At 45.1% G+C, this 25,057-nt stretch overlaps 1 protein-coding gene across 2 annotated transcripts; it reads left to right on the top strand.

Moving 5' to 3' along the window:
* The first annotated feature begins 1,551 nt into the window (after positions 1 to 1,551).
* On the top strand, positions 1,552 to 25,057 carry GPRIN2 (G protein regulated inducer of neurite outgrowth 2). 2 transcript variants are annotated; one of them, XM_043989680.1, is made up of 3 exons: positions 1,552 to 1,794; positions 19,785 to 19,892; positions 21,364 to 25,057. In XM_043989680.1, the coding sequence occupies exon 3, from the start codon at positions 21,381 to 21,383 to the stop codon at positions 23,031 to 23,033; it is 1,653 nt and encodes a 550-aa protein (XP_043845615.1). In that variant the 5' UTR covers positions 1,552 to 1,794; positions 19,785 to 19,892; positions 21,364 to 21,380; the 3' UTR covers positions 23,034 to 25,057. The 2 variants fall into 2 exon arrangements, with proteins under 2 accessions (XP_043845615.1, XP_043845616.1); XM_043989681.1 differs by having other exon boundaries at positions 21,337 to 25,057.

Raw genomic sequence — 25,057 nt, 5'->3', positions numbered from 1 at the left:
ATGCTCCAACTGCCTTCTCCCTCTGCCCCTTCGGGTCCCTTTTCCCCACTGGTGAGTTCCTCCAGGAACCCCCATTTAAGGAAGGGTCTAGACCAGTCATCCTTTATTCTCTGGACTGCTGCTTTGCCCTAAAAGTACCTTCCCTGCCTCCCCCTTTTTAGTTCCTTTTTTTTTTCCTCGGGGCAATGAGGGTTAAGTGACTTGCCCAGGGTCACACAGCTAGTAAGTGTCAAGTGTCTGAGGCTGGATTTGAACTCAGGTCCACCTGAATCCAGGGCCTGTGCTTTATCCACTTTGCCACCTAGCTGCCCCCTTAGTTCCTTTTTTAATGTGTTGTCCTCAGCCATCAAAATGCAATAGTCTTGAATGCAGGGACTGTGTTTCCTCTTGTTTGTAGTTATATCATCTGTCCTTAGTCCCAGTGCCTGGCACATAGTAATAAATACTTGTTGATTTATACTTAATGATATCTCCTCAGGCCCATCCAAACAGCAGCCCCCCCCCCCTTCCCCGCTTTTAACAGAGACGAGGCTGACACAGCAGACGCTCAGTAAATATACTTCAATCTGTCTTAGGCTAACCCATCATCGGTATGGGTACTCCCTCCCCTCCACCAGAACATATTTCATCTTTTGCCACTTTTCTACTTTCTTTTTTTTCTAATAAAGAGGGGTGTACCCAAAGGTTTCAAGGCCTTGCTTTGGCTCTCCCCGTAAGTAACTCAGGTTTCCTGCCTGGAGCCTTTTGGCTGGGCGGCACACACCCTTACATCTACTTGGTGGATGATGGCAGGGCAGCACTGGGTAAACACTGCTTGATTAATTGATGATCGTCTTTCTCCTTCCAGCAAAGGAGAAGCCCTGGCAGCTCCGAGGCAGCCGGGTTTCCTCGTTGAGACCTGGAAGGCCCCAGCGGGTGGGCAGTTCCACCGGCTGCAGGTTCCCCGCAAACAGCCTGGGGAGTGACAGACCCCGCCCTGCTTCCCAGGCGATCGGGGAGTGCTGCTTTCCGGGTTTAGCAGCCGGTGTAACTCCTTGGGGGATGCAGGACTCCCAGTGCCTGGGAAGGCCCAGGACTGGGTGATGGGGGGCCGGCAGGGAGGACGAGGACGAGGACCGAGCACGGTTTCAGGTCTTTTAGAGGAAGCACCGAGAGTCAGGGTGCGGGGTTTGTGCTGAGTCCAGTCCGCACCGACCCTCCCTGGGAGCTGGGGGGCTCTGGCATTAGCAGGCAGATGGGAGGGGGAGGGGGACGGAGAAGGGGAAGGGGAGGGGAAGGGGACAGTGATGGACAGGGAAAAGCGAGGCCAGGGTAAGTAGGGAAGGAGGCGGGGCGGGGCTGCTGAAGAAGGGGCGAAGGGGGCAGGGGCAGGGGGCAGTGGCGGACAGAGGGCAGGGCGGGAGTGGGGGCCTCGGGAGAGAAGAGAGGGCAGGGGGCGGGGCCCCAGGTGAGGCGGCAGTGGGCGGCCCCGGGCCCGACTCCCCGCCCCCTCCTCTCCTTTCCCCCCTCCTCCCCTCTGCCCCCTCCCCTTCCCCTCCTCCCTCTGCTGCCGCCAGCCCGTCCTGGCCCGGCCCCACCTCCCAGCTCAGTCCCAGGAGGGCTGAGTTGCGGTGGCGGCGCGGCGGCGGGCGGCCCTGTCTGGGGCTCCAGGATTAGCTTCAGTCTCTCTTCTCCTCCACCCCCACATCCTCTCCATCCCCCTGCCCCCGGCTCCATCTTGCCTGGGCTGCAGCCTCCCGGGCACCTGTGGAGGAGCCGCCGTCTCCGCGTCTCCGCCTCCCCGCGGGCTGCGAGGTAAGAAGCCAGGGGAGGGCAGGGCAGGGGAGGAAAGGCACGGCCTCGGCTTCCCTGAGCCGAGCCGGTGGGGATCGGGGGACCCCGCAGCTGAGGCGGAACACCTGAGGGTCCTGCATTCCCAGTCCTCAGCTCCCTCTCCAGTCCTCCGCGTCCCCGCCCTTGGCCCCGGGGTTGGGGAGGGAGGGATGCTGTGGCCGACTCGGATACTGGCTCCTGACGGCTGGGGCGGGGGTTGGGGTGGGGGGTTGGGGGAAAGTGGAAATCGAGAGAAGAGGTTCAACCCCCCACCCCCATCTGCCGCTTCAGCCCAGCCTTGCCCCACCCCTGAGAGTCGGGATTTATTTAGGTTTAGGGGCGCGGGAGGGTGGATGGTTGGAGAAGTTCTAGGTTCCCTCCTCTCCTTCCCTCCTTTCATCCTCCCCCCTCCCCCGCCGGCTAAGAAAGGAGGGGTGAGCTGTGTGTGTTCAGCCTGGGCTGGGAGGAGAGTATGGGTGCTAGAGTAGCATCCCGGGGTGACCCCCTTGCCCAGAGCAGCGTTTCTCTGAGGCCTTGAAAGAACCAAGTCTCCGGGGACCCGCGCTGTGCCTGGAGTGTAGATGTGCGGGTGCCTGTGTGTCTGTGTTATGCGTGTGCGCGCACGTGCGTGTGGTGTTGTGTACAATATGTTTACATGCGTTTGCACATTGTGTGTAAAAGTGTGTGTCCTGATTCCCGTGGGTCTGGGTGCACACGTGCCTGCGTGACCTCCTGTAGATGGGCAGGGAGCAGCTCTGATGTAGGATTGTTCAAAAACCATCTCCTGCCCTCTTTCGTTCCTCTTTCCTTTCTTCTCTCCCAAATCCTCTCCAACCATCCATATGGAAGTAGCAACAGAGCATAATAATCCCCCATAAAGGAAAGCAGCTGCTGCCTGCTCCCTGGACTTCTCTGCTGGGCCCTCAGGGCTCTGATGGCTGAGGGTTCTTGGGGAGGGGGGGAGTGGAGAAGAGATGGAGGGGACAGCTGTTCCAGTGACAGGAGAGAGCAGGCAAGTTCCTGGAGTCTCTAGGGCTCTCTTTGTGAGCTGTGATTTCTGGCAGTCCCCTCATCCCCCAAATGCCTTTCCTTCCAAGGTCCAGGGAGATAGCTACTTGCCTTCATGTTGTAGACTTCAGAGGAAAGTGCCATTGCAGGGTATTGGGTTGTGCACTTCCCATGTGGGCTTCTTTCTGTCCTGTATTTGTGCTGTTTTTATGGCCCAGTTTTTTGTGAAGTCCACTTCTCATCTTATCATCTGTGACTGGGGGGAAGGTGATGTGTGAAAACAGCATCTTTGTGTAAGATTTCCCACAGAACTTTGAATTTCATGTTATTTTTGTTTTTGCAGTATCCTGAGTCTGGGCACAACTGATGAGAGGTCATGGGTCTCATTTTTGGTTTCATGAATTACACTTGGAGGTATCATGAAGGTGCCCTTGGTGCATTATGATTCCTTAGCTCTTATCTTTGCAGATTGGTACCTGGTGGGTAGAGGGTAGAGGTGATGATTGCTACGGTTTAGAGGGGATCCGAGGTGGGTATTCTATGTATGTAGTTGGGCAGTGGAAGGGAATCAAGGCTGAAGACAGAGTAAGTAGCTGCTGCTCATGAAGTAATTTGTGGAGACCAGAAAGCACCCCTGTCCCTAATTTTCTCCCCACGAATGCCTCAATGGCCATCCACCATTACAAAGTCACTCCTTTGGGTCTTCAAAACTTCTGCTCTAAACCTTGAATGAAGGTTTAGTTTCCACATGTGATAGCAGCTGAGTGAGCAAAGCCCTGGGCAATCGGGCCAGTCTGAAGAAAAGAGAACTAGACTTGGAAGGCCTGGGTCCTGCAATACATTGTCTAAAAGGGACAAGGCAGATAGAGGAGTACAAAATACAAATTCCAGGACCTCTTGGTTTTGTTGACCAGTCTCCTTGCTGGGACAGACAGACAGACAGACAGACAGACAGACACACACACACACACACACACTCACACTCCTCACACATTCTAATGTATACATATTACAGCTTGAAAAGGATTAGGAAAGAACTTTGCCTACTGGACAATGTATTGTCAGAGAGGTATCAGTATCACATCACTGTATAAATAGGATTTCCCTCCCCTAAGATAAAAATTGAAATAAATTTTTAAAAGTCTGGATTTGTGGTAATTTAGGGGAGAAACATGTGGCCATTAGACTGTTTAATTTAGGGGTTAATTTGTCCCTATCTGAGGTAAGGTAAATGGATACAATTAGATGTCTATTTAAAATGACCAGGTGGGTCGAGGCTCTGCTGGAGTAATGAGATCAGGTGTTGCCTGGCTGGCGTGCATATGGCTGCAACTCGGCAGAGATTTCATTCTTCCCCACCTGGGTGATCAGTACTGAGATTTTTTTTTCTTTCTGTCACTACTATGGACTGGGATTTAATATTGGGTTTTGTTTGTTTTGATTTTTAAAGAAAGGCACAGTTTGTACAGCAGGGTCAGAGGACAGGGCAGGAAAGCCCTAGAGTGCAGGCCTTGGGAAAATTGTGAACTCGATCTGTCTTCAGCACCCTCTGCCCGACCCCGCCTCCTTTCACGTCTTTCAGTTCCCATGGCTCCCTATGGGTGCCTCCTCCACCCCCCCCCCCAACCTGCTTCTTAGGGGAAATTGAGCTGATAAACTAATTCACTCTAATCCAGTCCAATCTGGCAAACATTTATTAAGCGCCAACTTTGTGCAAGGCTTTGTCCACATGAAGACTGAATGAAAAACAATCCTTGTCGAGGAACTTAACGCTAGAGTTATTGGGGAGAATTTTGTCTCCCCTCCTACCTGGCAAAAATCATAGGATCATCACTCTGGAGCAGAAAGAGGCCTCAGAGGCTGTCTAATATTACTCCCTCATTTTGTAGATGGAAAAACTGAGGCTGGGGAGGTTAACAGATTTCCCCACAACCACAGGTGGTCAGTGTCAACAGTGGGATTCTAAACCAGGCTCTAAGAAAGGGGTTTGTTCCTCTGTGCCTTTTCTACCCATCGTTCCTAGTTAATAATAATTATCGTGATAGCCAATATAGCTAACATTTCTATGGTCTTACTATGTGCCAGGCACTGTGCTAAGTGTTTTACAATTCTGGGGCCAGTCAGAACAAGTTAATTCATAAGCACTCTGAAGGCAAATGTTAGGGAAGCCTGGGGCGAAGGAACTTCATGGACTCTGGCTGTTGGACTTTTTGTGTTAGAACAGATAGTCACCTCATATAGTAATTACCCCCTTTTCCTAGCACTTGAGGGGTTTACTTGTTTTGTAACACCCCTGTAAGGTAAGCCTGGCAAGAACTGTAGTTCCCTGCCCCCCTCTAAGGGTGAGGGAACTTGATGTCAGAGAAATGAAGTCATTTGTCTAAGAACATAGAGCCAGGAAATGTTAGCATCAGGACTTGAACCCAGGGCCTTCTGATTCTAAATCCTGTGTTGGTTGGTTCCACTCTTGTCTCCCTAATGCCTGGGGGGCGCCACAATTCCTTAAGGGAGCAAAAAAGAAAACAGGAAGAAGTCCTTGTTGACAGAACTTGGATAAGGGTGGTCCTAATTTCCCTAAGGACCTTGGGAAATATATTTTCGAAACATAAGTACTGTGGTCACTGATCAATTATTCCCCATCCCCCTCTCACCCCACCCTCTTCTTTTTTTGGCACATTCAGCAAATGACTGCTCTATGATGACTACTAATAATGGTGGCCGCCCTTGTCATGCATTCTAATGGGGGTTTTCATTAAGTGGGTTGTTAAAAGCCTTGGAATTCCTCCAGCATCTCATCTTTCTTTTCATTTGGGGAACTCTGGAATTCAAGGATGTAGAGTATGGACTAGGGTGGGGAGGGGGGCGGGGAGGGTTGTAGGCTTTCAGCTTTCTGTTCAGAAATGGGCCAGTTTTCATTTTACACTTGGGTGATATAAATAGAGCTCCGCCTGAGTTATTTTGGGGAAGGGTGAGGGAGCATTAAAAAAAAAAGAGTTGACAGTCCAGTCCCTTGGCTGAGACCTTATTTTCTTGTCACTTTTATGGCTGGGTGACACATGAATGAGAACGGTCTAGGATACTGTATCGCCAATGAACAGTGTCCGTTCTTCCTTAGGCAACTTGACCAACAAGATAGATAGGACCCAGCTTCCTTTGAAAAATAAATATGCCTTGAGCCCTTTTTCATTCATCAAACAGATTGCTTTGTGGAATTGGAGTAAAAAATCCGCCTTGCCAGTTAGGCCACTGGAGCTGAATCTGAGTTAGTGGGTATCTACCTTGGTTTATTTTCAGGAGAAACAGAGTTAATGTTAATTGTGAATTAATGTATTCTATTCTTCTATGTATTTCTGTGTGTATATATGGATAGATGTATATGTCTATATATAGACATATAGATATATGTATATGTATACTGTAACAATTGGAATGATGCCACCTGCTGGAGACTTACTGTAGAAAAGTTCCACCCATGAAGCGAAGGCCTTTGAGGGCAAGACCAGGAGTCTTTTCTTTGGCGTCAGGAAGTGACGCGGGCTAGTGGGAGGAGGAAGGAAGAGACTGGCGCTCGGTCTCACGGTCTTTCCTTTGGACTCTGGTGGAGAGCGGAGCTAGAAATGTGCTCTCCCTTTAACAGATAGGAATCTAGGCCTTTCTCTCTCTTTACCAAAATTCTTATTCTCCTTAATAAAAGCTTAAAACTCTAACTCTTGCTAAAGCTTATAATTTATTGGCGACCACTCATTGGATATTTGAGACAGACTAGCTAGAATTTTAGCCCTTAAGAATACACATATACATATACACACACATATACCTATAATATACACACACATATATCTATACATACATATCTATATATCTATATATTTATATATATATTTATCTATATATTTATATATAGATATATTTTGGGGGGGTAGAAAACGCCTGACTTGTTGTGCTTGCGCGTGCACACACACACACACACACACACACACACACACACACAATTGTTAAAATGGGAGAGTGCCAAGTAGAGAATAATTGTGCATTATGGAATGCATTATGGAATGAGGTTGTTACTGTTAAATGGCTTTCCCTGCATTTCAGACAGACTTATTGTCCTCTAGCTGAATCTGTATGGGCAGGTATTTTCCAGGGTAATGGTGATAACTCACATTTATATACCTTTTTTAAGGTCTATGTGGCACTTTCCTCATGACAATTTTATAAGATCAGTAGCCAATGTATTATCATCCCCATTTTATAAATGATTGAGATTTAGAGACATAAATGACTTTCTGATGACACAGTAGTAGAATTCATATTCAACCCTAACCCCAAGGCCACCCTTTTTATACAACCATACTCCCTTGAAGCTGCCATATTGATTTGTCCTCATGGTGACGAGCATCTACAGTAGGGGACTAACAAGGAAATTTGTAAATAGTACTTCTGTTTATGTTTCTATTTTCAAGGTTAATTGTTTAGTATCTTCTGTTTTATTTTCACTGCTACCACCCCACAACTGAAATTCTTTGTCCTTATCTTCACTCTTGACTTCCTTCAAGTCCCAGATAAAACCTCACTTCTTCAAGAAGCCTTTCCTGACTTCCCTTCATGCAAGAGCCTTCCCTCTGTTGATTAGCTCCAGTTTATCCAGTTTATCTCTTGTTCATATCAAGTTGTTTGCCAGTCATCGACTCCATTAGACTATAAACTCCTCTACAGCAGGGACTGTCTTTTGCCTTTCTTAAGAGGATCTTTTTTTTTTTCTTTTCCTTTTTTGCAGGGCTGTGAGGGTTAAGTGACTTGCCACCTAACTACCTGTCTTTTGCCTTTCTTTGTATTCTCATTGTTTAGCACGTGCCTGGCATGTTAAGATTCTTAAATGCTTGTGGACTAGACTATAGGTATCAATGAATAAGTAAAAATGTGTGTTGGGGCAGCTAGGTGGCACAGTGGATAAAGCACTGGCCCTGGATTCAGGAGGACCTGAGTTCAAATCCAGCCTCAGACACTTGACACTTACTAGCTGTGTGACCCTGGGCAAGTCACTTAACCTTCATTTCCCTGCAAAAAGAAAATGTGTGTGTTGAATCTGGCCCCTCCATATAAATAAAGGAACTCACAGGGAAAATGTAAATATACTTTTATTTACTAGTGTCCGGAATGAAGCCAGATTATTCCATTGACTTTAGGAATAAAAATATGAACATATTTCATAAATAGGCTGAACATTCTTTTTCTTTATTTCAGCCTTAATAATGAGACTATAGGATCTGGATATCATTAGAGACCATCAAGACCAACCCCTTCATTTTTGCAGATGAGGAAACTGAGGCTGAGAGGTAGAGCAGTTTGCAAAGTTTACACAAATAGTACAGGCAATATTCATACTCTGGGTTTTTGATTCAGAATCCAGTGAGAGAGACTGCATAGTAACAGCAGAGGGAAAGAATTGATAGCACTAAGATTCACAGCCTGCAACAGCTGGGAAGAAACCCTTCCTGCTCTAGTCTAGTAAATTCTGATAACTCCTCCCTCCCTCTCCTAGTTCCCATGTCTACCGTGTGGATGGCTACCTTTGAATTGTCCGTGACATCTTGTTTTAAGGACCTCTTCAACATCTAGATTGGACTTCTGATCACCTCATTCTCTTTTTCCTATCAGTGTGCTTAACTTAAGCCTCTGGCTCACAGGTGGCGGGCAATGGTGTGGCTGGATAATTTGGGGGAGAGGTGGTTGAGGGAAGGGGAAAACATATCAGTATTAGGGCCAAATCTTTGAGTTTGGGTGTCTCCATACCTGCAGTATAGGAAGAAATGACTTATTTGTCCCCAGGAAATGCTAAGTGTAATTAATTGCCAAAGTAAAAATGGAGGACTTGGCCCAATGAGAAGCATGTTGCCAAGAAGAGCTGGCTCAGCTGAGTGGAACAGGGAGCCAAAGAAGCTTGGCCCAGAATCGCATTGAAACTAGATTGTGTAGGTGGCACAGTGGATAGAGCCCAGGTCTTGGTGTCAAGAAGATCTAAGTTGGAATTCCTACATCAGGTACTTATTAGTTGTATGATCGTGGATAAGTCACTAAACCTCTGGATGCCTCAGTTTCCTCCTTTGTAAAATGGGTTAGGGTTAATCAGAGCACCTACCTCACAGGATTATTGGATGAATAAAATGAGTTAACATGAAAACCTTAAAAACAGCCTTATCAAGCTGTTATTATTATTATAGGAAGTATAACACAGAATCCCAGCAGAGAGGAGTTGTAGGAGGGCAGTGGGGTTGAGCCCTTTTCTGCACAGGAGCACTTTAGAGCATAACCTCCACTCACACTCCAGAATCTTCACCCACAATTCTAGATGTTTTATCATTGGGAAACAGTAGGAAGAGTCGAGGTAGCACTAGTCCCTCTTCTCATTCAGTGAGGTTGGGTTTTCCCCCCCCAAACATGTCCACACCAGAGGACTATAAGAAAAGACATTTGTGGAAGGGGTCAGCCTTCCTCTCCATGTTGCCATGTGGGCCATCATCAGTTCAATTGAACAAACATTTACTAATGCCTACTATGTGCAAAGTACTGTGCTTGGTGTAATCAATCAACAAATATTTATTGAGTCCTTATGATGTTTGTCCTATGGGCAGAGGAGCTAAGGAAATGCCCCCAATGAGACAACAAATCCAAGCGACTTTTTCCCCAACAGAAAGTAAAGATTCATTGCTTTGGGTTTGTTTGTTTGTTTGTTTGTTTTTTACGGAACATATGACCAGCCCAGGAGGGAGTGGGGCAAGCCAACAGATAGTTATTTCCCTCATTCCTGAACTTGGTCCACATCATATTTCTGTAAAAACTGTAAAAATGTTCAAGGCACTATTATGGCCGCTACTTGAAGCTACAAAGATGAATAAAACACGGTCTCTGTTCTTAAGGTGCTGGCCATTTGGGGAGGCAAGGCACAACCACATGAAAAGTTAACTAATAAAAAGTAAAATAAAACAAGATAGCAACACTACCCATCTTACTTTTTTTTAAAACCCCTTTTGGGGATCAAGGAGCCATGTCTTCTTTGGGTGTAATTGGGCCAAGCACTGACAATGCGCTAATTCAGATGATTTTCCTAACCCCCTTTAGCTTTACAAATCCCCTGGATGATCTGTCCTACACTTAATACTTGGGACTGAGAGAAATATCAGGGCCCAAGGGACTCACTTGGCTTGATGCATTTAAATTCCCCAAGGAGCTGGGCCCTTTACAAATTCCCTGGGAAACAGAAACTAGTAGCTTATGTACTGAGGAGGGCTTTGTCTTCACATTTTTTGGAAGAATGGCAAATGCCTCTGTTGTCCAGTTACTTTACCTTTCAATAGGACCTGTGCTCAGAGTCTTTTGCCTCTCAGGATGTGGTTGACTATTATCCATAAAATCATAGGTTCCTAATTTTATCAACACACCAACAAACCCTAATTCTAGATGAAACAGGATGAAATATGCTATCCACATCCAGATAGAGATCTGATGGAGTCAGAGCTCAAGGGAGCACGCATGTGTGCTCGCACACGTGCACACATACAGATACACAAACGCACACATATACAAAACATGTCTAATACAGGCATTTGTTTTGCTTAGCTCTACATATTTGTTATGGGTTTTGTTTTTCATTCTCAATGGAGGAAGGAGGAGGGAAGTAAGTGAAGGAGAGAATTCAGAACTGAAAATAAAATTGAATTTTAAGAAATCATAGGTTCTTGGCAGCTAGGTGGCACAGTGGCTAAAGCACTGGCCCTGGACTCAGGAGTACCTGAGTTCAAATTCGGCCTAAGACACTTGACACTTACTAGCTGTGTGACCCTGGGCAAGTCACTTAACCCTCATTGCCTCACCAAAACCCCCAAAACAAAACCAAAACCAAAAAAAAAAAGCAAAGAGCTGAGGATACAGAAAGTAAAAAAAGAGTAGTCCCTTCCCTCAAAGAAAAAGTCCAATGAGGGAAACAACATGCAAATAGCTATGTTCATATGAGATATACAGAGAACAGGCAGATAGAAGGTAATCTCAGAGAGAAAGGACTAGCAGTGGGGGGAGCCAGGAAAGGCCTCCTGAATAAAGTCCCCCAATCCTGAACTCAAACATGAATCTCCTCTTCACCATCAACTGGATATTTGGGAAGGGGGAAAGAACCTTGATTCTGGAACCAGAGGGTTAGAGTCCTGCCTCAGATGGTCACTGCCTCAGTGACCGTGGGAAAGCCACTTTACTTTCCTAGGTCTCTCTTTGCTCATGAAGGGGTATGGTTAGACTAGAGGGACTTGGAGGTTCCTTCTGGCTTGAACAAATGATCATCAGGCTGCTACTTGAAAGCAGCCCCTTCCAATTCTGGGCAGCTTTCCTGTTTTTACCCACAGGGCCCAAGCAGAATTCCCATTTCCCTATTCTCATTTCCACATGAAATGCTTGAAATACTAAACATCCCTACCTTCTATTTTTTAAATTTATTTATTTGGGTTTTTTTGAGGGGCAATGAGGGTTAAGTGACTTGCCCAGGGTCACACAGCTAGTAAGTGTCAAGCGTCTGAGGCCAGATTTGAACTCGGGTCCACCTGAATCCAGGGCTGGTGCTTTATCCAACTGTGCCACTTAGCTGCCCCCATGAACCCCTGGTGCTTAGCACAATGCCTGGAAAATAATTATCATTTAGTAAATGTGTACTGGTTGGATGGCTGAACCACAATCTAGCCATGGCTCTCTTATTTTGTATTTGGGCATTTTATTTTTTAATTCAAGACTTTAGATTAATACATTTTAAAATATATTATGTTTGATTTTAACCATCATACCAGCTTGTTAATAACTTTTTGTCAAGGAGATTTACCCTTAAGTTGACCAGGTGACCTCTAAGGTCCAACCCCCTCATTTCACAGGGGAGGAAAGTAAGGCTCAGGAAGGTTAAGTGAATTGTCCAAGGTCACACAGCAAATTAGTGATAGAGTTCAGGCTTTCTACTCCCAATCCTCTCGTTACTGAGTTGTACTGACTCATTACTTATGCTTTCTAAGCATGAATTTCCTTTCTTACTGGAGCAAAAAGGACATTTTTAGCATAATTCTTGGGCAAAATCCGTGACTTGGATTTTTTTCAGGTTTTCATTATGCTACCAGGCTTAAACACAAGAAAGCAGCTCAACCAACCATTTCCCCCTATAAGGCTTATAAATAAATTAAAAGCCATACTGATCAGTTGGTCAGAAACTCACAACTCAGAGCTCAGATATAGGGCAAGAGGTAGGGCCAGCTGGATACCTTTGTGTAAATCTCAGCCATTAGCTAATCTCTTCAGGTAAAAAAGCCATGGCAACTTGTCCTCTGGGACCGGTTGACTCCTAGAACTTTGATCTGGGTTACTGGAAACCTAGTGTTAATTCAATTTAACAAGTATCTATCAGTCTACAAGTATTAAGTGCCAGGTAATATACTAGGTGCTAGAAATAGATGTACAGAGAATGAAACTAGTACCACTTGCCCAAAAAGCTTACCACTTTAATGGGGGAGACAAGAAGTACTTATTCATATAGGAGAGAAGGGGGAAAGAAGCATTTATAGTGCCTGCTGTGTGCCAAGTATTGTGCTAAATTCTTTACAAAGATTATATCACTCGATTAAAAAAACCTATATATAGCATAAATACAAAGTGAATAAATACAAATGTGTACAAAGTAACTACAAGCTAGTTTGGGAGGGAAGGCAGTAACAATTATGGGGATCAAGAAAGGCTTTCTTTAGAAAATGGTGCTTGAGGGGCAGTAGGTGGTGCAGTGGATAAAGCCCTGGCCCTGGATTCAGGAGGACCTGATTTCAAATCCAGCCTCAGACACTTGACACTTACTAGCTGTGTGACCCTGGGCAAATCACTTAACCCCCATTGCCCCACCAAATAAAAGAAAGAAAATGGTGCTTGAGCTGTGTCTTAAAGGAAGAAGGGGACACTATGAGGTGGAGGTAAGGAAGGAATGTAACTCAAGCTCAAGGTATGGACAGCACAAAGACTCAGAGATGGGCAGGGGGCGCAGGGGTGGAGGGCAGGCAGTTTGGTTAAGGCCAAGTTGGCTGGATTGCAGATTTGTGCCTCTGCTGCTTAGTACAATACTTGGAAAGAGAAGTATCCTTTGAGGCTGAAAAGATCAGTTGGGTCAGATCATATACAGTTGTTTTTTTCATATACAGTTTTAAACTCTTTCTTTTTCTTTGCAGGGCAGTGACGGTTAAGTGACTTGCCCAGGGTCACACAGCTAGTAAGTGTCAAGTGTCTGAGGTCACATTTGAACTCAGGTCCTCCTGAATCCAGGGCCGGTGCTTTCTCCACTTTGCCACCTAGCTGCCCCCCAGTTTTTTTTGTTTTTGTTTTTTGGTGAGGCATTTGGGGTTAAGTGACTTGCCCAGGGTCACACAGCTAGTAAGTATTAAGTGTCTGAGGCCGGATTTGAACTCAGGTCCTCCTGAATCCAGGGCCGGTGCTCTATCCACTGTGCCATCTAGCTGCCCCCTGCCCCCCAGTTTTAAACTCAAAGCAGAGGAGTATATGGCAACAGGATGCCACTGGAGTTGGTTAAAGGGAGTCACAAGGTCAGACGTGCACCTAAGGAAAAATATATTGTTAGGATTGTATAGGCTCAACTGCAGTGGGAAGAGACTTGAGGCAAGGGGACCAATTAGGGGGCTGTTGAAACAATTTACATGAGAGTGTTGAGGGCCAGAACTAAAATGTTAGCTGTGTGAGTAAAGAAAGTGGGTCAGGGGCAGCTAGGTGGCACAGGGGCTAAAGCACCAGCTCTGGACTCAGGAGGACATGAGTTCAAATCTAACCTCAGACGCTTGACACTTACCAACTGTGACCCTGGGCAAGTCACTTAACTCTCATTGCCCCACCAAAAAAATAAAAAAGTAATGTGGGCCTGCACCAGAGTGATTGATAGCTGTGTGAGTAGAGAGAAGGGGATGGATAAGAGAAGCTAGAAAGATTTGATGACAGAATGCATATGTGGGCTAAGTGGGAATGGGGAGTGGAGAATGGTACTGAGGTTATCAGCCTGGTGACTGGTAGGGATGGTGACACCCTTCAGGCTAATAAGAAAGTTGGGAAATTTAGGATTGGGAGGAGGGAAGTTTGGCTTTGTTCTGGACGCCTTCAGAACATTCAGTTTGTGATATCGCAGTGTTAAGGTGTTCTCATGGTTCTCTCTTTTATGATTCTGTTTAAATGTCTCCTTTTACTGGCTCCTTCCTATGATTCTTAAAGTGTTGTTATTTCCCAAGACTCAGTCTTGTCTTGAAATCTTCCTTTGGACATCTCATTCTTCAGTTATCATCTCTTCTTTCTAGGTAGAGTAGCATAAATGTTGGATTTGCATCTTAAAGTTTTAAAATATACCATTTTTATTATGGGGGCTCCCCAGAGCCCTAGTCATAGACTTTCAATTCTCTGATGAACACTTCTACCTTTTTTTCCCCTTCTTATTTTGGGGAGGGGCAGGGCAATGAGGGTTAAGTGACTTGCCCAGGGTCACACAGCTAGTGTCAGGTGTCTGAGGCTGGATTTGAGCTCAGGTCCTCCTGAATCCAGGACCAGTGCTTTAGCCACTGCACCACCTCACTGCCCTGAACACCTCTATCTTGATGTCCTGTCAGTACCTAAATTCAACAGGTTGAAGGGGTCCTTTCCAGCTAAACCTTTGACCATGTGTACAAAACAGAATTCATCTTCCCTCTGCCCTTCCCTATCAAATCCTAATTTGTTCCTTCTAACTTTTCTGTTTCTGTCAATGGGCCATTCCAACATCTTCTCAGTCACATTCCCTCCTTCCTTCCTGCTAGAGGCAGCTAGGTGCCCTCTATTTAAGTCTACTCCTTCTAATTGCCCTAATAATGATGATAGGTGCCCTCTATCTAAGTCTGCTCCTTCTAATTGCCCAAATAATGATGACATTCTTAGGAGTTACAAGTATCATCTTCCCCATATAGGAATGGAAACAGTTTAACCTTATTGAAATCCTTATGATTTCTTTTTCCTGTTTACCTTTTTTATGCTTTTCTTGAGTCTTGTATTTGGAAGTCAGTTTTCTGTTCAGCTCTTGTCTTTTCATCAAGAATGCTTAGAAGTCCCCTATTTGATTAAATGTCCTTTTTTTTTCCCCTCTTGAAAGATTATACTCAGTTTTGTTGGTTAGATGATTCTTGGTTGTAATCCTAGCTCTTTTGCCTCTGGAATATCATATTCTAAGGCTTCTGATTCTTTAATATAGAAGCTGCTAAATCTTATGTTATCCTGACTATGGCTCTTTCTGGAAACTTGCGATATTTTCTCCTTGATCAAGGAGCTCAGGAATTGGACATAATATTCCAGGAACTTTTCATTTGGAGATCTCTTTCAGGAGGTGATCAGTCTATTTTATTCTCTGGTTCTAGGATATCTGGGGAATTTTCCTTGATAATTTCTTGAAATATAATGCCTAAGTTTTTTTTTTTAAATCATGACTTTCAGGTAGTCCAATAATCCTTTTTTTTTTTTTTTCAGGGCAATGGGGGTTAAGCCCAGGGTCACACAGCTAGTAAGTGTCAAGTGTCTGAGACCGTATTTGAACTCAGGTACTTCTGAATCCAGGGCCAGTGCTTTATCCACTGCCCCACCTAGCCGCCCCATTGAATAGATTTTTTTTTTTTGGTGAGGCAATTGGGATTAAGTGACTTGCCCAGGGTCACACAGCTAGTAAGTGTTAAGTGTCTGAGGCTGGATTTGAACTCAGGTCCTCCTGACTCCAGGGCCGGTGCTCTATCCACTGCCCCACCTAGCTGCCCCAAGTCCAATAATTCTTAAATCTTTTCTCCTCAATCTATTTTCCATGTCAATTGTTTTTCCAATGAGATATTTCACATTTTCTTCTATTTTTTCATTCTTTTGATTTTGTTTTATGGTTTCTTAATGTTTCATGGAGTCATTAGCTTCAATTGCCCAATTTTACTTTTTAAGGAGTTACTTTCTTCAGCAAATTTTTGTGTCTCTTTTACCATTTGGCCTACTGAGGTATTATTTTCTTCAGTTTTTTTTTTTGTTTGTGTCTCCTTTATCAAGCTTTTGACTCTTTTTTTCATGATTTTCTTGTATCACTCTCATTTCTCTTCCCAATTTTTTCTCTACTTCTTTTATTTATTTTTTAAATCCTTTTTGAGCTCTTCCAGGAATTCTTTCTTTGGCTCTGAGACCAGTTCACAGTTTTCTTTGAGCCTTTGGATAGAGCTATATTCGTCTTCTTGTGTTCTTCTGAGTTTGTGTTTTGAATTTCCCTGTCACCAGAGTAATTTTGGGGGGAGAGCAGGACAATGAGGGTTAAGTGACTTTCCTGGGGTCACACAGCTAGTATGTGTCAAGTGTCTGAGGCCGGATTTGAACTCAGGTCCTCCTGAATCCAGGGCCAGTGCTTTATCCATTGTGCCACCCAGCTGCTCCCCAGAGTAATTTTCTATGATCAGGTTCTTGTTGTTGTTTGCTCATTTTTACAGCCTATTTCTTGACTTTTTCCTTTTTTTTCTATTTCTTGACTTTTAACTTTATGCTAAAGTTATGCTCCCAGGGTGCAGGGGGCACTGTCCTAAGTTTCAGGTTTTTTGTGTTACTATTTGTAGAGTTAGTTTTAGGGGTTTGTAAGTTTTTAATACTTCCAAGGTGGTATGATCTAAAGAAAGGTGTGATCACTGCTCTCTTGGCCTGTGCTCTGGTCTGTCAGTGACCACAAGCACTCTGTTCTGCCCTGGAACTGTGACCAGGGTCCCCACTACCACAAGCTCTGATGTGTTATTATTCCTCTTTGCTTTGGGACTGTAACACAGAACTAAAGATGGGCAATGCAACAGAATCCTGTACCCAGTGCCTGCGAAGGAGCCCCTGTGATCTCCTTCTGATTAGTTTTCCAACTTCCTTACTGTGGACTGAGAGCCCCAGCCAATTCATTTGCCCCCAAGGCCTGTTGCTGGCTTGTGGTGGGGAGGCCTGTTCTATGCTCCATTCTCACCCAGTGAAACAAACCTTTCCTGTCAAATTTATAAGTTGTCTTCGGCTGAAAAATTGTTTCACCTTGTCCTTTTGTTGGTTCTGCTGCTCCAACATTCATTTTGAGGCCTTATTTGAAAGTTGTTTAGAAGGGAATTTGGAAGAGATCAGGTGGGTCCCTACCTTTATTCCACCATCTTGGCTCCATCTCTACCCTGCCCCCCCCCCCCAAGTCTTTTATTTCTTGTACGTCTTCCTTTCTTTCCTACTTAGAACTACCTTTGGCCCTTTTTACCTCTCTGTTGTGATAGCTTCCGTCTATCTTTTTGCTCATATGATCTTCCCATCTATCCTTTACTTATATGAACGAATAGACTGCTTGGGTTGGGCCATTCTTTACCACAGAAATCTTTAGTGGCTCACCCTTGGTTACTAAATAAAGCATAAATTATTTATCTTGGCATTTGATATATACTCTACCGGCTTCACTCACGCTATTTATCTTCACATATTCTACATTCTTGTCAGGCAAGATTATTCACCATTTCTATTCCTTATCTGCTGTCCCTAATCTCTGCTTTTGCTTATGCCTAGAATGGCCTTCCCTCTCCCCAGAAATCTCTTCTTTCAAGGTGCCACCTCCTTCATATGACCTTGACCCCTGGGCCTCTAACTGGAAGTCATCTATTCATTCTCAAATGTCTCATAGCATTTTTGTCTAGATCTTCCCTTTTACAATTGTCATGGCCTGCCTTTTATTATTGTCTGGGTACATGCCTGATTCCCTTCTGTTAGATTGTAAGCTCTGAGGGCAGGTGCTACAAATTATTTCATCTTTATATCCCCAATTCAATGTACTTCACAGAATTCAGTCTTAATAAATGCTTTTTGCATTTTTTGAAAAGGGCTTTATAAACAGCAAAGCTCTCTTTTTGGCAAACAGCAGCTTCCTAAATTGTATGTGTTTGAATACCTGTGAAAAGAAGGTGGGTGAAGATATTGGAGAAATGTTGGCTGTCATCCATGTCCTTAACACTCCCAAGCAGGTTGGCAAACAATCAGGCAAGCAAGAATGGAGCCAGATAGATTTGAAAGCAGCAGTTTTGGGGAACAGATGTGACCTAGTGGCAGTAGCATCAGATGACAAATAAGCCACAGGTACATTTGACAACCCCTGTCTTTTATCACTGACTGCCCCTACCTCTAGTCCCTGAAAACCTAGAAGAAGTGTCTCGTTTAAAAAAAAAAAAGTGGGAGGAGGAGGAACCAAGTGAAGGGTGTGGATTTGCTTGCTCCATCAAGTAGAACATCAAATAGGTCACGACCTTTAATCATAAGCCAATCATTTAGTTGGAGAGAAATTAGTTTCAGCTAAATCAGTTCCACGGAATGAGTGAAATTCAATTCAGCGAATATGTGTTAAGTGCCTACTCTGTGTCCTGGCATGGTGATATAAAGCAAAAACCACAAACAATCCCAGTCCTCAAGGGACTTATTGTTCTTACTGGTGATAGAAAATATAAAGTATATTCCAAGATAGACAAATTAAAAATTTCAGGAAGGAGAGAGATCACTAACAACTTGGGTGTCAGGAAAAACCCTATGGAGTAGGTGAGCCCTAACCTGCTCCTTGAAGGAAGCTAGAGACAGAGGGGAAAGCATCTTGCCTTTGATAGATCCCACGTGCATCGTTCTAATCCCTTTTCTGTTTGCCTAACAATTCTGAGCACGCTCAGACTCCACGTGTCGGGATGTATTTGATTTTGTTTACTTTGGGTACATCTTGGTAACTATCAGAAGCAGTCATTTTATTGATCTCTCAGCCTGACTTAGGTTACAAAGGAAGTGCACTGTTGCCCAGATTGTCCACAGCAATCTGGTCTGAAGAGTATAGTCGGTCTGAGTCTATAATCTTTATTTTTATTTTTTTTGGTGATGCAATTGGGGTTAAGTGACTTGCCCAGGATCACACAGCTAGTAAGTGTTAAGTGTCTGAGGTCACATTTGAACTCAGGTCCTCCTGATTCCAGGGCTGGTGCTCTATCCACTGTGCCACCTAGCTGCCCCTGAGTCTATAACCTTTAGAAAGTGGGCAAAGGATTCTTCGAAGCCTGCAGATATGCAGTGGGCACTACCAGATACAGTGCAGTATACTAAATGGCGGGGGGGGGGGGGGGGGGGGGGGGGGCTTGGTAGGAAATTATAAATAGACTGGGGAGAAGAGGAAACTTACAGTTTAATGCGGAGCCAAACTTGTGTATTGAAGGCAATTCTAAAGCATTTCACCTCCCACCTTGTGACTTTAAACAAGCTTTTCCCCATACCTGGAAAGCTCTGCCTCCCCACTGCCACCTCTTAGAACCCCTAGCTCCCTTCAGAGCTCAGCTTCTGAGAGCCTTCCTGAGGCCCCAGATTCTAGTGCTAAGCACTGCTCCTGACACATTTGATAAATGTTGATCAATTGATTGATGGATAGCATCTTCTTCCTCCCTACGATTCCCTTGTACTCATTTAAAAAATATTTTGTTTTCTTTTATATGTGTGTGTGTGTGTGTGTGTGTGTGTGTATGTGTATCCCTTCCTCCCTGTCTCTCTCTGCCTCTGTCTCTCCCTCCCTCCCTCCTTCCCTTCCTTTCTCTCTCTCTCCATTTTTTTGTTTCTTTGTTTTTGCGTCTCCACAGCCCGGCACAGGACAGGGCATATAGTGTGTACTTAGTGAATGCCTGTTGGTTAATAGATTGCTGATTTACTTAAGGGAACTACAGTTGTGGGCCTGGACTTGCTGTTGGATGAATTCTGTTCTCTTTAAACCCTGAATATAAACTCCTCAATCTTGACTTTCTCTCTTGCTTTGTGGATCTTTGGGTTTTTCAGCTCATTCTTTCCCTCACTTTTTCCCCCCTCTCAGGCTGAGTTGCTCTCTCTTTCTCTTGTGTTTACAGAGGATAATCTAAAGTTTTCCTGAACTGTTTCTGCCTCAGTAAGTGAGAAGATGAGACCAAAAGGGAGAACCTAGATGTTGTACTGAGCATTTTTCAAAAATTCGGAAGGTAAGTAGGTAGGCCTTGTTTGCATGGGTAGTGCTTTGGAGGAGAACAATCCAGTCCACTCCCACCAGTGACTAAAAAATGGGATGAGATGGTTCACTTCTAGAAGGCCAGAACCTTGTCTATGTAGTCTCATTTTTCAGAGCCAATCCTTGCTCAACAGGAATGAAAAATCATAGACTGTCCCATCTGAAAGTAATGGAAGAAAATACTAAAACTTTGTTAGATAAAGCCCAGCAGTTGACAAACCCACACCCACTATTAATCAACCTATCCTTTGCAAAGCTGGTTTCATTTTGGGGGGTGGGGAATAGGGAATGGGGGGGGCAAGATAAAAATCTCTTTCAGGGCAGGTCTCAAAGGAATGCCCTGTTACCTTGTTCATCACCAGCCATTGCTCCCTACACTACCCTTGTTGCTTCAGCATATTCAGAAATGGATCTGAGAGAAGAATTCTGAGAGAGAAGGAGAACAGGTTTTAGAGAATAGGAAGAGCCAGTGGAATCTAAGAGGGAGATACATCATGGCACACGAGGAACTACCTTCCATAGCCATTGTTAGGTCTAAGGAATTACCTGAATTTGTAGTATATAATTGTTTCTTCTGTGAAAGTACTTTTACACATTCATCTCCTTTCAAACTCATAACTGCAAGGCCCATTGGGAAATGATCATCATTTCCATTTTACAGACAAGAAAATTGAAGGTCAGTGACTTATGTGAGTCCACATATTGATTAACTTAGGATTAAAACTCAGGTCTCTTGATTTCAGTCCAATGTTATTTCTGCCATGCCATGTTGATTCCCTCCAAAGGCAGGAGTCAATGAAATCCACATTACAAAGGCTGGTTGGTAAGCAAAGTAACACCCAAGATTTGAGAGTAGCTATTGTATGCCCTCTGGCTCTGCTGTCCTCCAGGTCTGCAAAATAATTTTGTTTGTTCTTCACAATAAACTGGTGAGATATTCTCTTTGTTTTGCACATAAAGAAACTGAAGTTCAGGTTATATGAATTACCTAAAGTCACATGACAAGCAGGGGGGTAGAATTAGGCCTGGTGGTCTTTCCATTACACTTCATGAACTTTCATTAATCTTCCTTGCCAGACTGGGGGGAAGGGTGCTTCTAGAGGTCAGAAAATATTGGGGCAGCTAGGTGGCGCAGTGGATAAAGCACCAGCCCTGGATTCAGGAGTACCTGAGTTCAAATCCAGCCTCAGACACTTGACACTTACTAGCTGTGTGAGCCTGGGCAAGTCACTTAACCCCTATTGCCCTGCAAAAAAAAAAAAAAAAAAACAAGGTTAAGAAAATACCTTGGACTTCTTTGTATCCTCCAGAGAGCTTATCATATTGGGCATTCAATATAGACTTGATGAATTGAATTAAATGGAATCTCTGGACTGGTTAACCTGAATCATGCTCATTTTCCATTTATGTTTTGCTAGGACTCAAAGTCTCTCTTCTTCCTGTAGGGAAGCCTCTATTGGTCATGGCCACCAGTGACTCTCACCCAGAGTGCCACCCAACCTCAACTCTGCATGGCCAGCCCCTCTCCAAGAGCTCCTCCAGCCTACTGGGTGATAGACCAGGCAATGGGCAGGAACTCCGGAAGAGTGTCAGCAGCACCGTCTGTCAGAGTCCTGTTCGGGAGGGGGACCCAAGCCAGCTGGCTGGAGAGAGCAGCGTTGGGGCCACAGTGGAACAAGAAGTGCAAAGTACGTTGAAAGCAGGGAGCCATGTCTTGAACCCAGACCAGGCCCCCTGCCCCTGGCAAGGGAAAAGCTCGGTCTTCCGCTCCAAGAGCAGCACCGTTGGGAATGTCTACTCCATGGGGGAGAGTGAGCTGTCACCTTCAAGCTTGGGGATCCCAGGGGTTGCAGTGCAACGAAGCCATTCTGATTTAGCCTCAGGCTGCAGGCACCTCAGCCTCAATGTTCCCATGGAAGCTAGTGTGAGCTGTTCCGCTCTGGGCTCCTCACCAAATGGAAGAAGCAACCTCATCCCAAGGAATGTGTTCATGCAGAGGCCTGGCATAGGGCACCATGACAGCATGGACCCAGGCAACCAGCCTCCTTTCCCTGACCTTCAAGTTTCAACTGACAGCGTAGAAGGTGATCTTGTCTCACAGGATGCTGAGGCTGGTAGAGATGCAGTAGTTACCTTACCTGCCACTGTGGTAGAGGTCCAGAGACCTGGAGACAGCTGTGGGAATGACTCGATTCAAGACCCAGGTGATAGGACCCTGGGTAGCATACCCCTGTGCTCTGTGCCCATGGCTCCTGGGCACATTCATACCACCTCCTCTCCCTACTGCCCGAGACAAGCAGAAACTTCTGTGAGGACAAGCGATACACACTCTGCTTACTGCCACCCCCTGCCCATACCAGCCCTCCAGGTTGGCCCGGGGATGCTGTGCCCCATGAATGAGATGGGTGTCCCTGGATGCTGCCATGTCCTGTCCCCATCAGAGATTCTGACATTTCCCAAGCTGGTATCATCAGTGAGTGAATCTGGCCTCCATAACCAGCACTTGCTTAGATACCGTAGACTGGCTGACGAGGCCCCAGTTTGCATTCATTGTTTGGCTCCAGATAAGTGCCCACAGAAGGAATCCACAGCAGGTTCTACACTCCTGGTGAGTCAAGCAGCTATAGACCCTATCACCAAGACCAAAGATGTGTCAACCATGACCTCCACTGGCGACTTGGCTTTGGGGCCGTTGACCTCTCTGCATTGCAGGGATGCTGAGGTACAAACAGCTCCATCTACAGCCTGCAAGGCTGTGGCCACCAGTCCCTCCCCGATCAAAGACCAGGTGCCCCCCCACGTATTCCCAGAGGTAAACTTAGAGGTCAGCAGAGAGGAGCCCAAGTCCCCAGTGCGAGAGGTCAGGTGGGACGAAGAGGGGATGACCTGGGAGGTATATGGAGCTTCGGTTGATCCAGAGGTTCTAGGCCTGGCCATCCAGAAACATCTAGAGATTCAGATTGAACAGTTCCAGACGGTTCCCTCCAAAGAGGGCACCCAAACGGGTGGTGAGGAGGCACTGATTAAGGAGGGGAAAAGAAGGCCCTTTCGAACCATGATCCAATCCCTGAGACGTCCTAGCTGCTGTGTCCACTCAAGCACAGCTGTGGAATAACAAAGATGCCGTTTCCTTCTGACCCTGAGACTTTCTGGGAATGGCTGGTTCCCTTTGCTATAGAAGATGCATTATTCAGGAAAAAAAAATCTTTGCAAAGCCCTCTGGAATTGGGATGCCAGCCCATATGGATAAGAAGTGTCTGAGGCAGTCACTTAATTAGCAACACTCCCAGTAGACGCAAGTGGGAGGAAAGGGGAAAGAGGTGGAAATTGTCAGTTGGCTGCCATTGAAAAATTTCTGCCTGTTGACTCATCACCCATCTCTGCCTTCCTGTGCTGGGGCGAGACTCCAGCTCATCTATTTAGGTGCCATAAGCACTGAGGAGGGTTTCTGGGTTTTTAAAGGGAAGAGTCTATTTACTGCATCTCTTCTTACCGGGGACTAGCTTTCAAAGTTTAGCTTTGAGACGTTATTTTTTTTTCAGTGTTACATTGGTTAACCTCATTTCAGACCTAATGCTGTAGTCTTATGAAACCTCAGTACCAAATGTGAGCCCTCCCTATACCCACCTCCACCTGATAGTGATTGCCTTTCCGTCATTGCCCGGTTAATGAATTACTAAGTTGCTCGGGGACTTCTGTTAGGTCTGAGTTATTTCTTCACTGCGGGTAGAATGGACCGTTTCCAAAGGAAAGGCCTGCTTCAGAAAACATTGAATTACAATATGGGTGACCTGTGCCTGGGGCTAGACTTATGAATAGGCAGGACAGCTAAGTGCTGTCCCATTTCAGAGGCATCAGTAAATCACATGGTTTAATTTCAGGGACACCAGGAAAGGACATCTGCCCCCAAGATATTTGTCAAGCTGCCCGAAATTCCATGATTAGAGCTTCATCCCTTTAGCTTAAGGCTCTCTGGTACCTATTAAAATGCAAATTACCCTGGAGAAGCTGTGTCACACATTTAAGCCTTATGTGACTACATACAACTTGGTATGAATAAGTTTGTCAGCTCCTTTTCTGAGAGCAAGTTTTGTTGAGAAAGGAATAGAGACGATGGTTCTGGGGTACATAGGAAGTCCCATCTTTCATAAGTGTGACCACATTGTCATGGTCTTGGGAAATTATAGCATATAAATGCAGCTTACATTGGAGGGAGGCAGTCCCTCCCTTTACTCTGCCAAGTCCAGGGACCTGGGTTGTCATCCTATCATTTTTGGAGTTCCCCACAGAAACTCAGCCAGGAGCCCAGACATTTGCATAGCAAACTGCAAGACACCCAAGGTGTTGCCTTTTAATAATGATGTGAGTGCCAGTGAGGTTTTTTTGTTTGTTTGTTTGTTTTGGGGTTTTTTTTGACATTGCATGGCCCCCATTGGTGAACGTGGGGCAGGGTCTGGTCCCGTGTAACATGGTCATAACAGGAGCTTCAGAGTCAGCACATTTGTTGGAAAGCATCTCTGATGGTCCCAGCACATGGAGGGATTGTCATGTTCTCAAGTGGGCCCTCAAGGCCTCTCTGGATCTTCCTGTGTGGATCATGGAATATGGATGGAAGCCAATCTCTACCTGCACACTTGTCATTTTTAAACCGGAAAAATTGGATCTAGAGGAGAAACTAATGCCAACACTCCCATTTGTTTTGGGGGAAAGATCTGAGCCTGAGCCTTGGGTTCTCCTGGTTGCTCTTGACTTTTTTTTTAATTGTTAAGAAAGAAAGAAACCACCATAATAGTATTCTGGTACCAAAGTGAACCCAATCCATGTTCTTTTTGCACTGGCCCATGCTGCTTAGCGCCTTAGTTTGAAGATTTGTGTGTGTTCCTGTGTATGTGTGCGCGTGCATTGTATTTGTTTGTTTTTCCAAAAATGCAATGTAACGAAAGGGCTAATACCACCCAGTGATATGAAATATGCTCACTCTGCTTCCTCTGATGCTGTTCCTTCCCTTCCCTCTAAGGTTGTTATCCCTTGTGCTATTTTAGTGTATTGATGTGCATGTGATATTGTGGCAACATAAAAAAAATGTGCAGCCCTTGGTGTACAAAGATGACATAACTAAATTATAGCTCCTGAAGTTGA

The sequence above is a fragment of the Dromiciops gliroides genome, chromosome 2 (genome assembly GCF_019393635.1).
Source record: "Dromiciops gliroides isolate mDroGli1 chromosome 2, mDroGli1.pri, whole genome shotgun sequence".
NCBI classification, from domain to species: domain Eukaryota; kingdom Metazoa; phylum Chordata; class Mammalia; order Microbiotheria; family Microbiotheriidae; genus Dromiciops; species Dromiciops gliroides.
The sequence above is the reverse complement of the archived record's forward strand: the minus strand, read 5'-3'. Positions and strand labels throughout refer to the sequence as shown.

Coding starts and splice junctions, on each gene's coding strand:
- GPRIN2 (XM_043989680.1), top strand. CDS start 21,381: ATGGCCACCAGTGACTCTCACCCAGAGTGCCACCCAACCTCAACTCTG.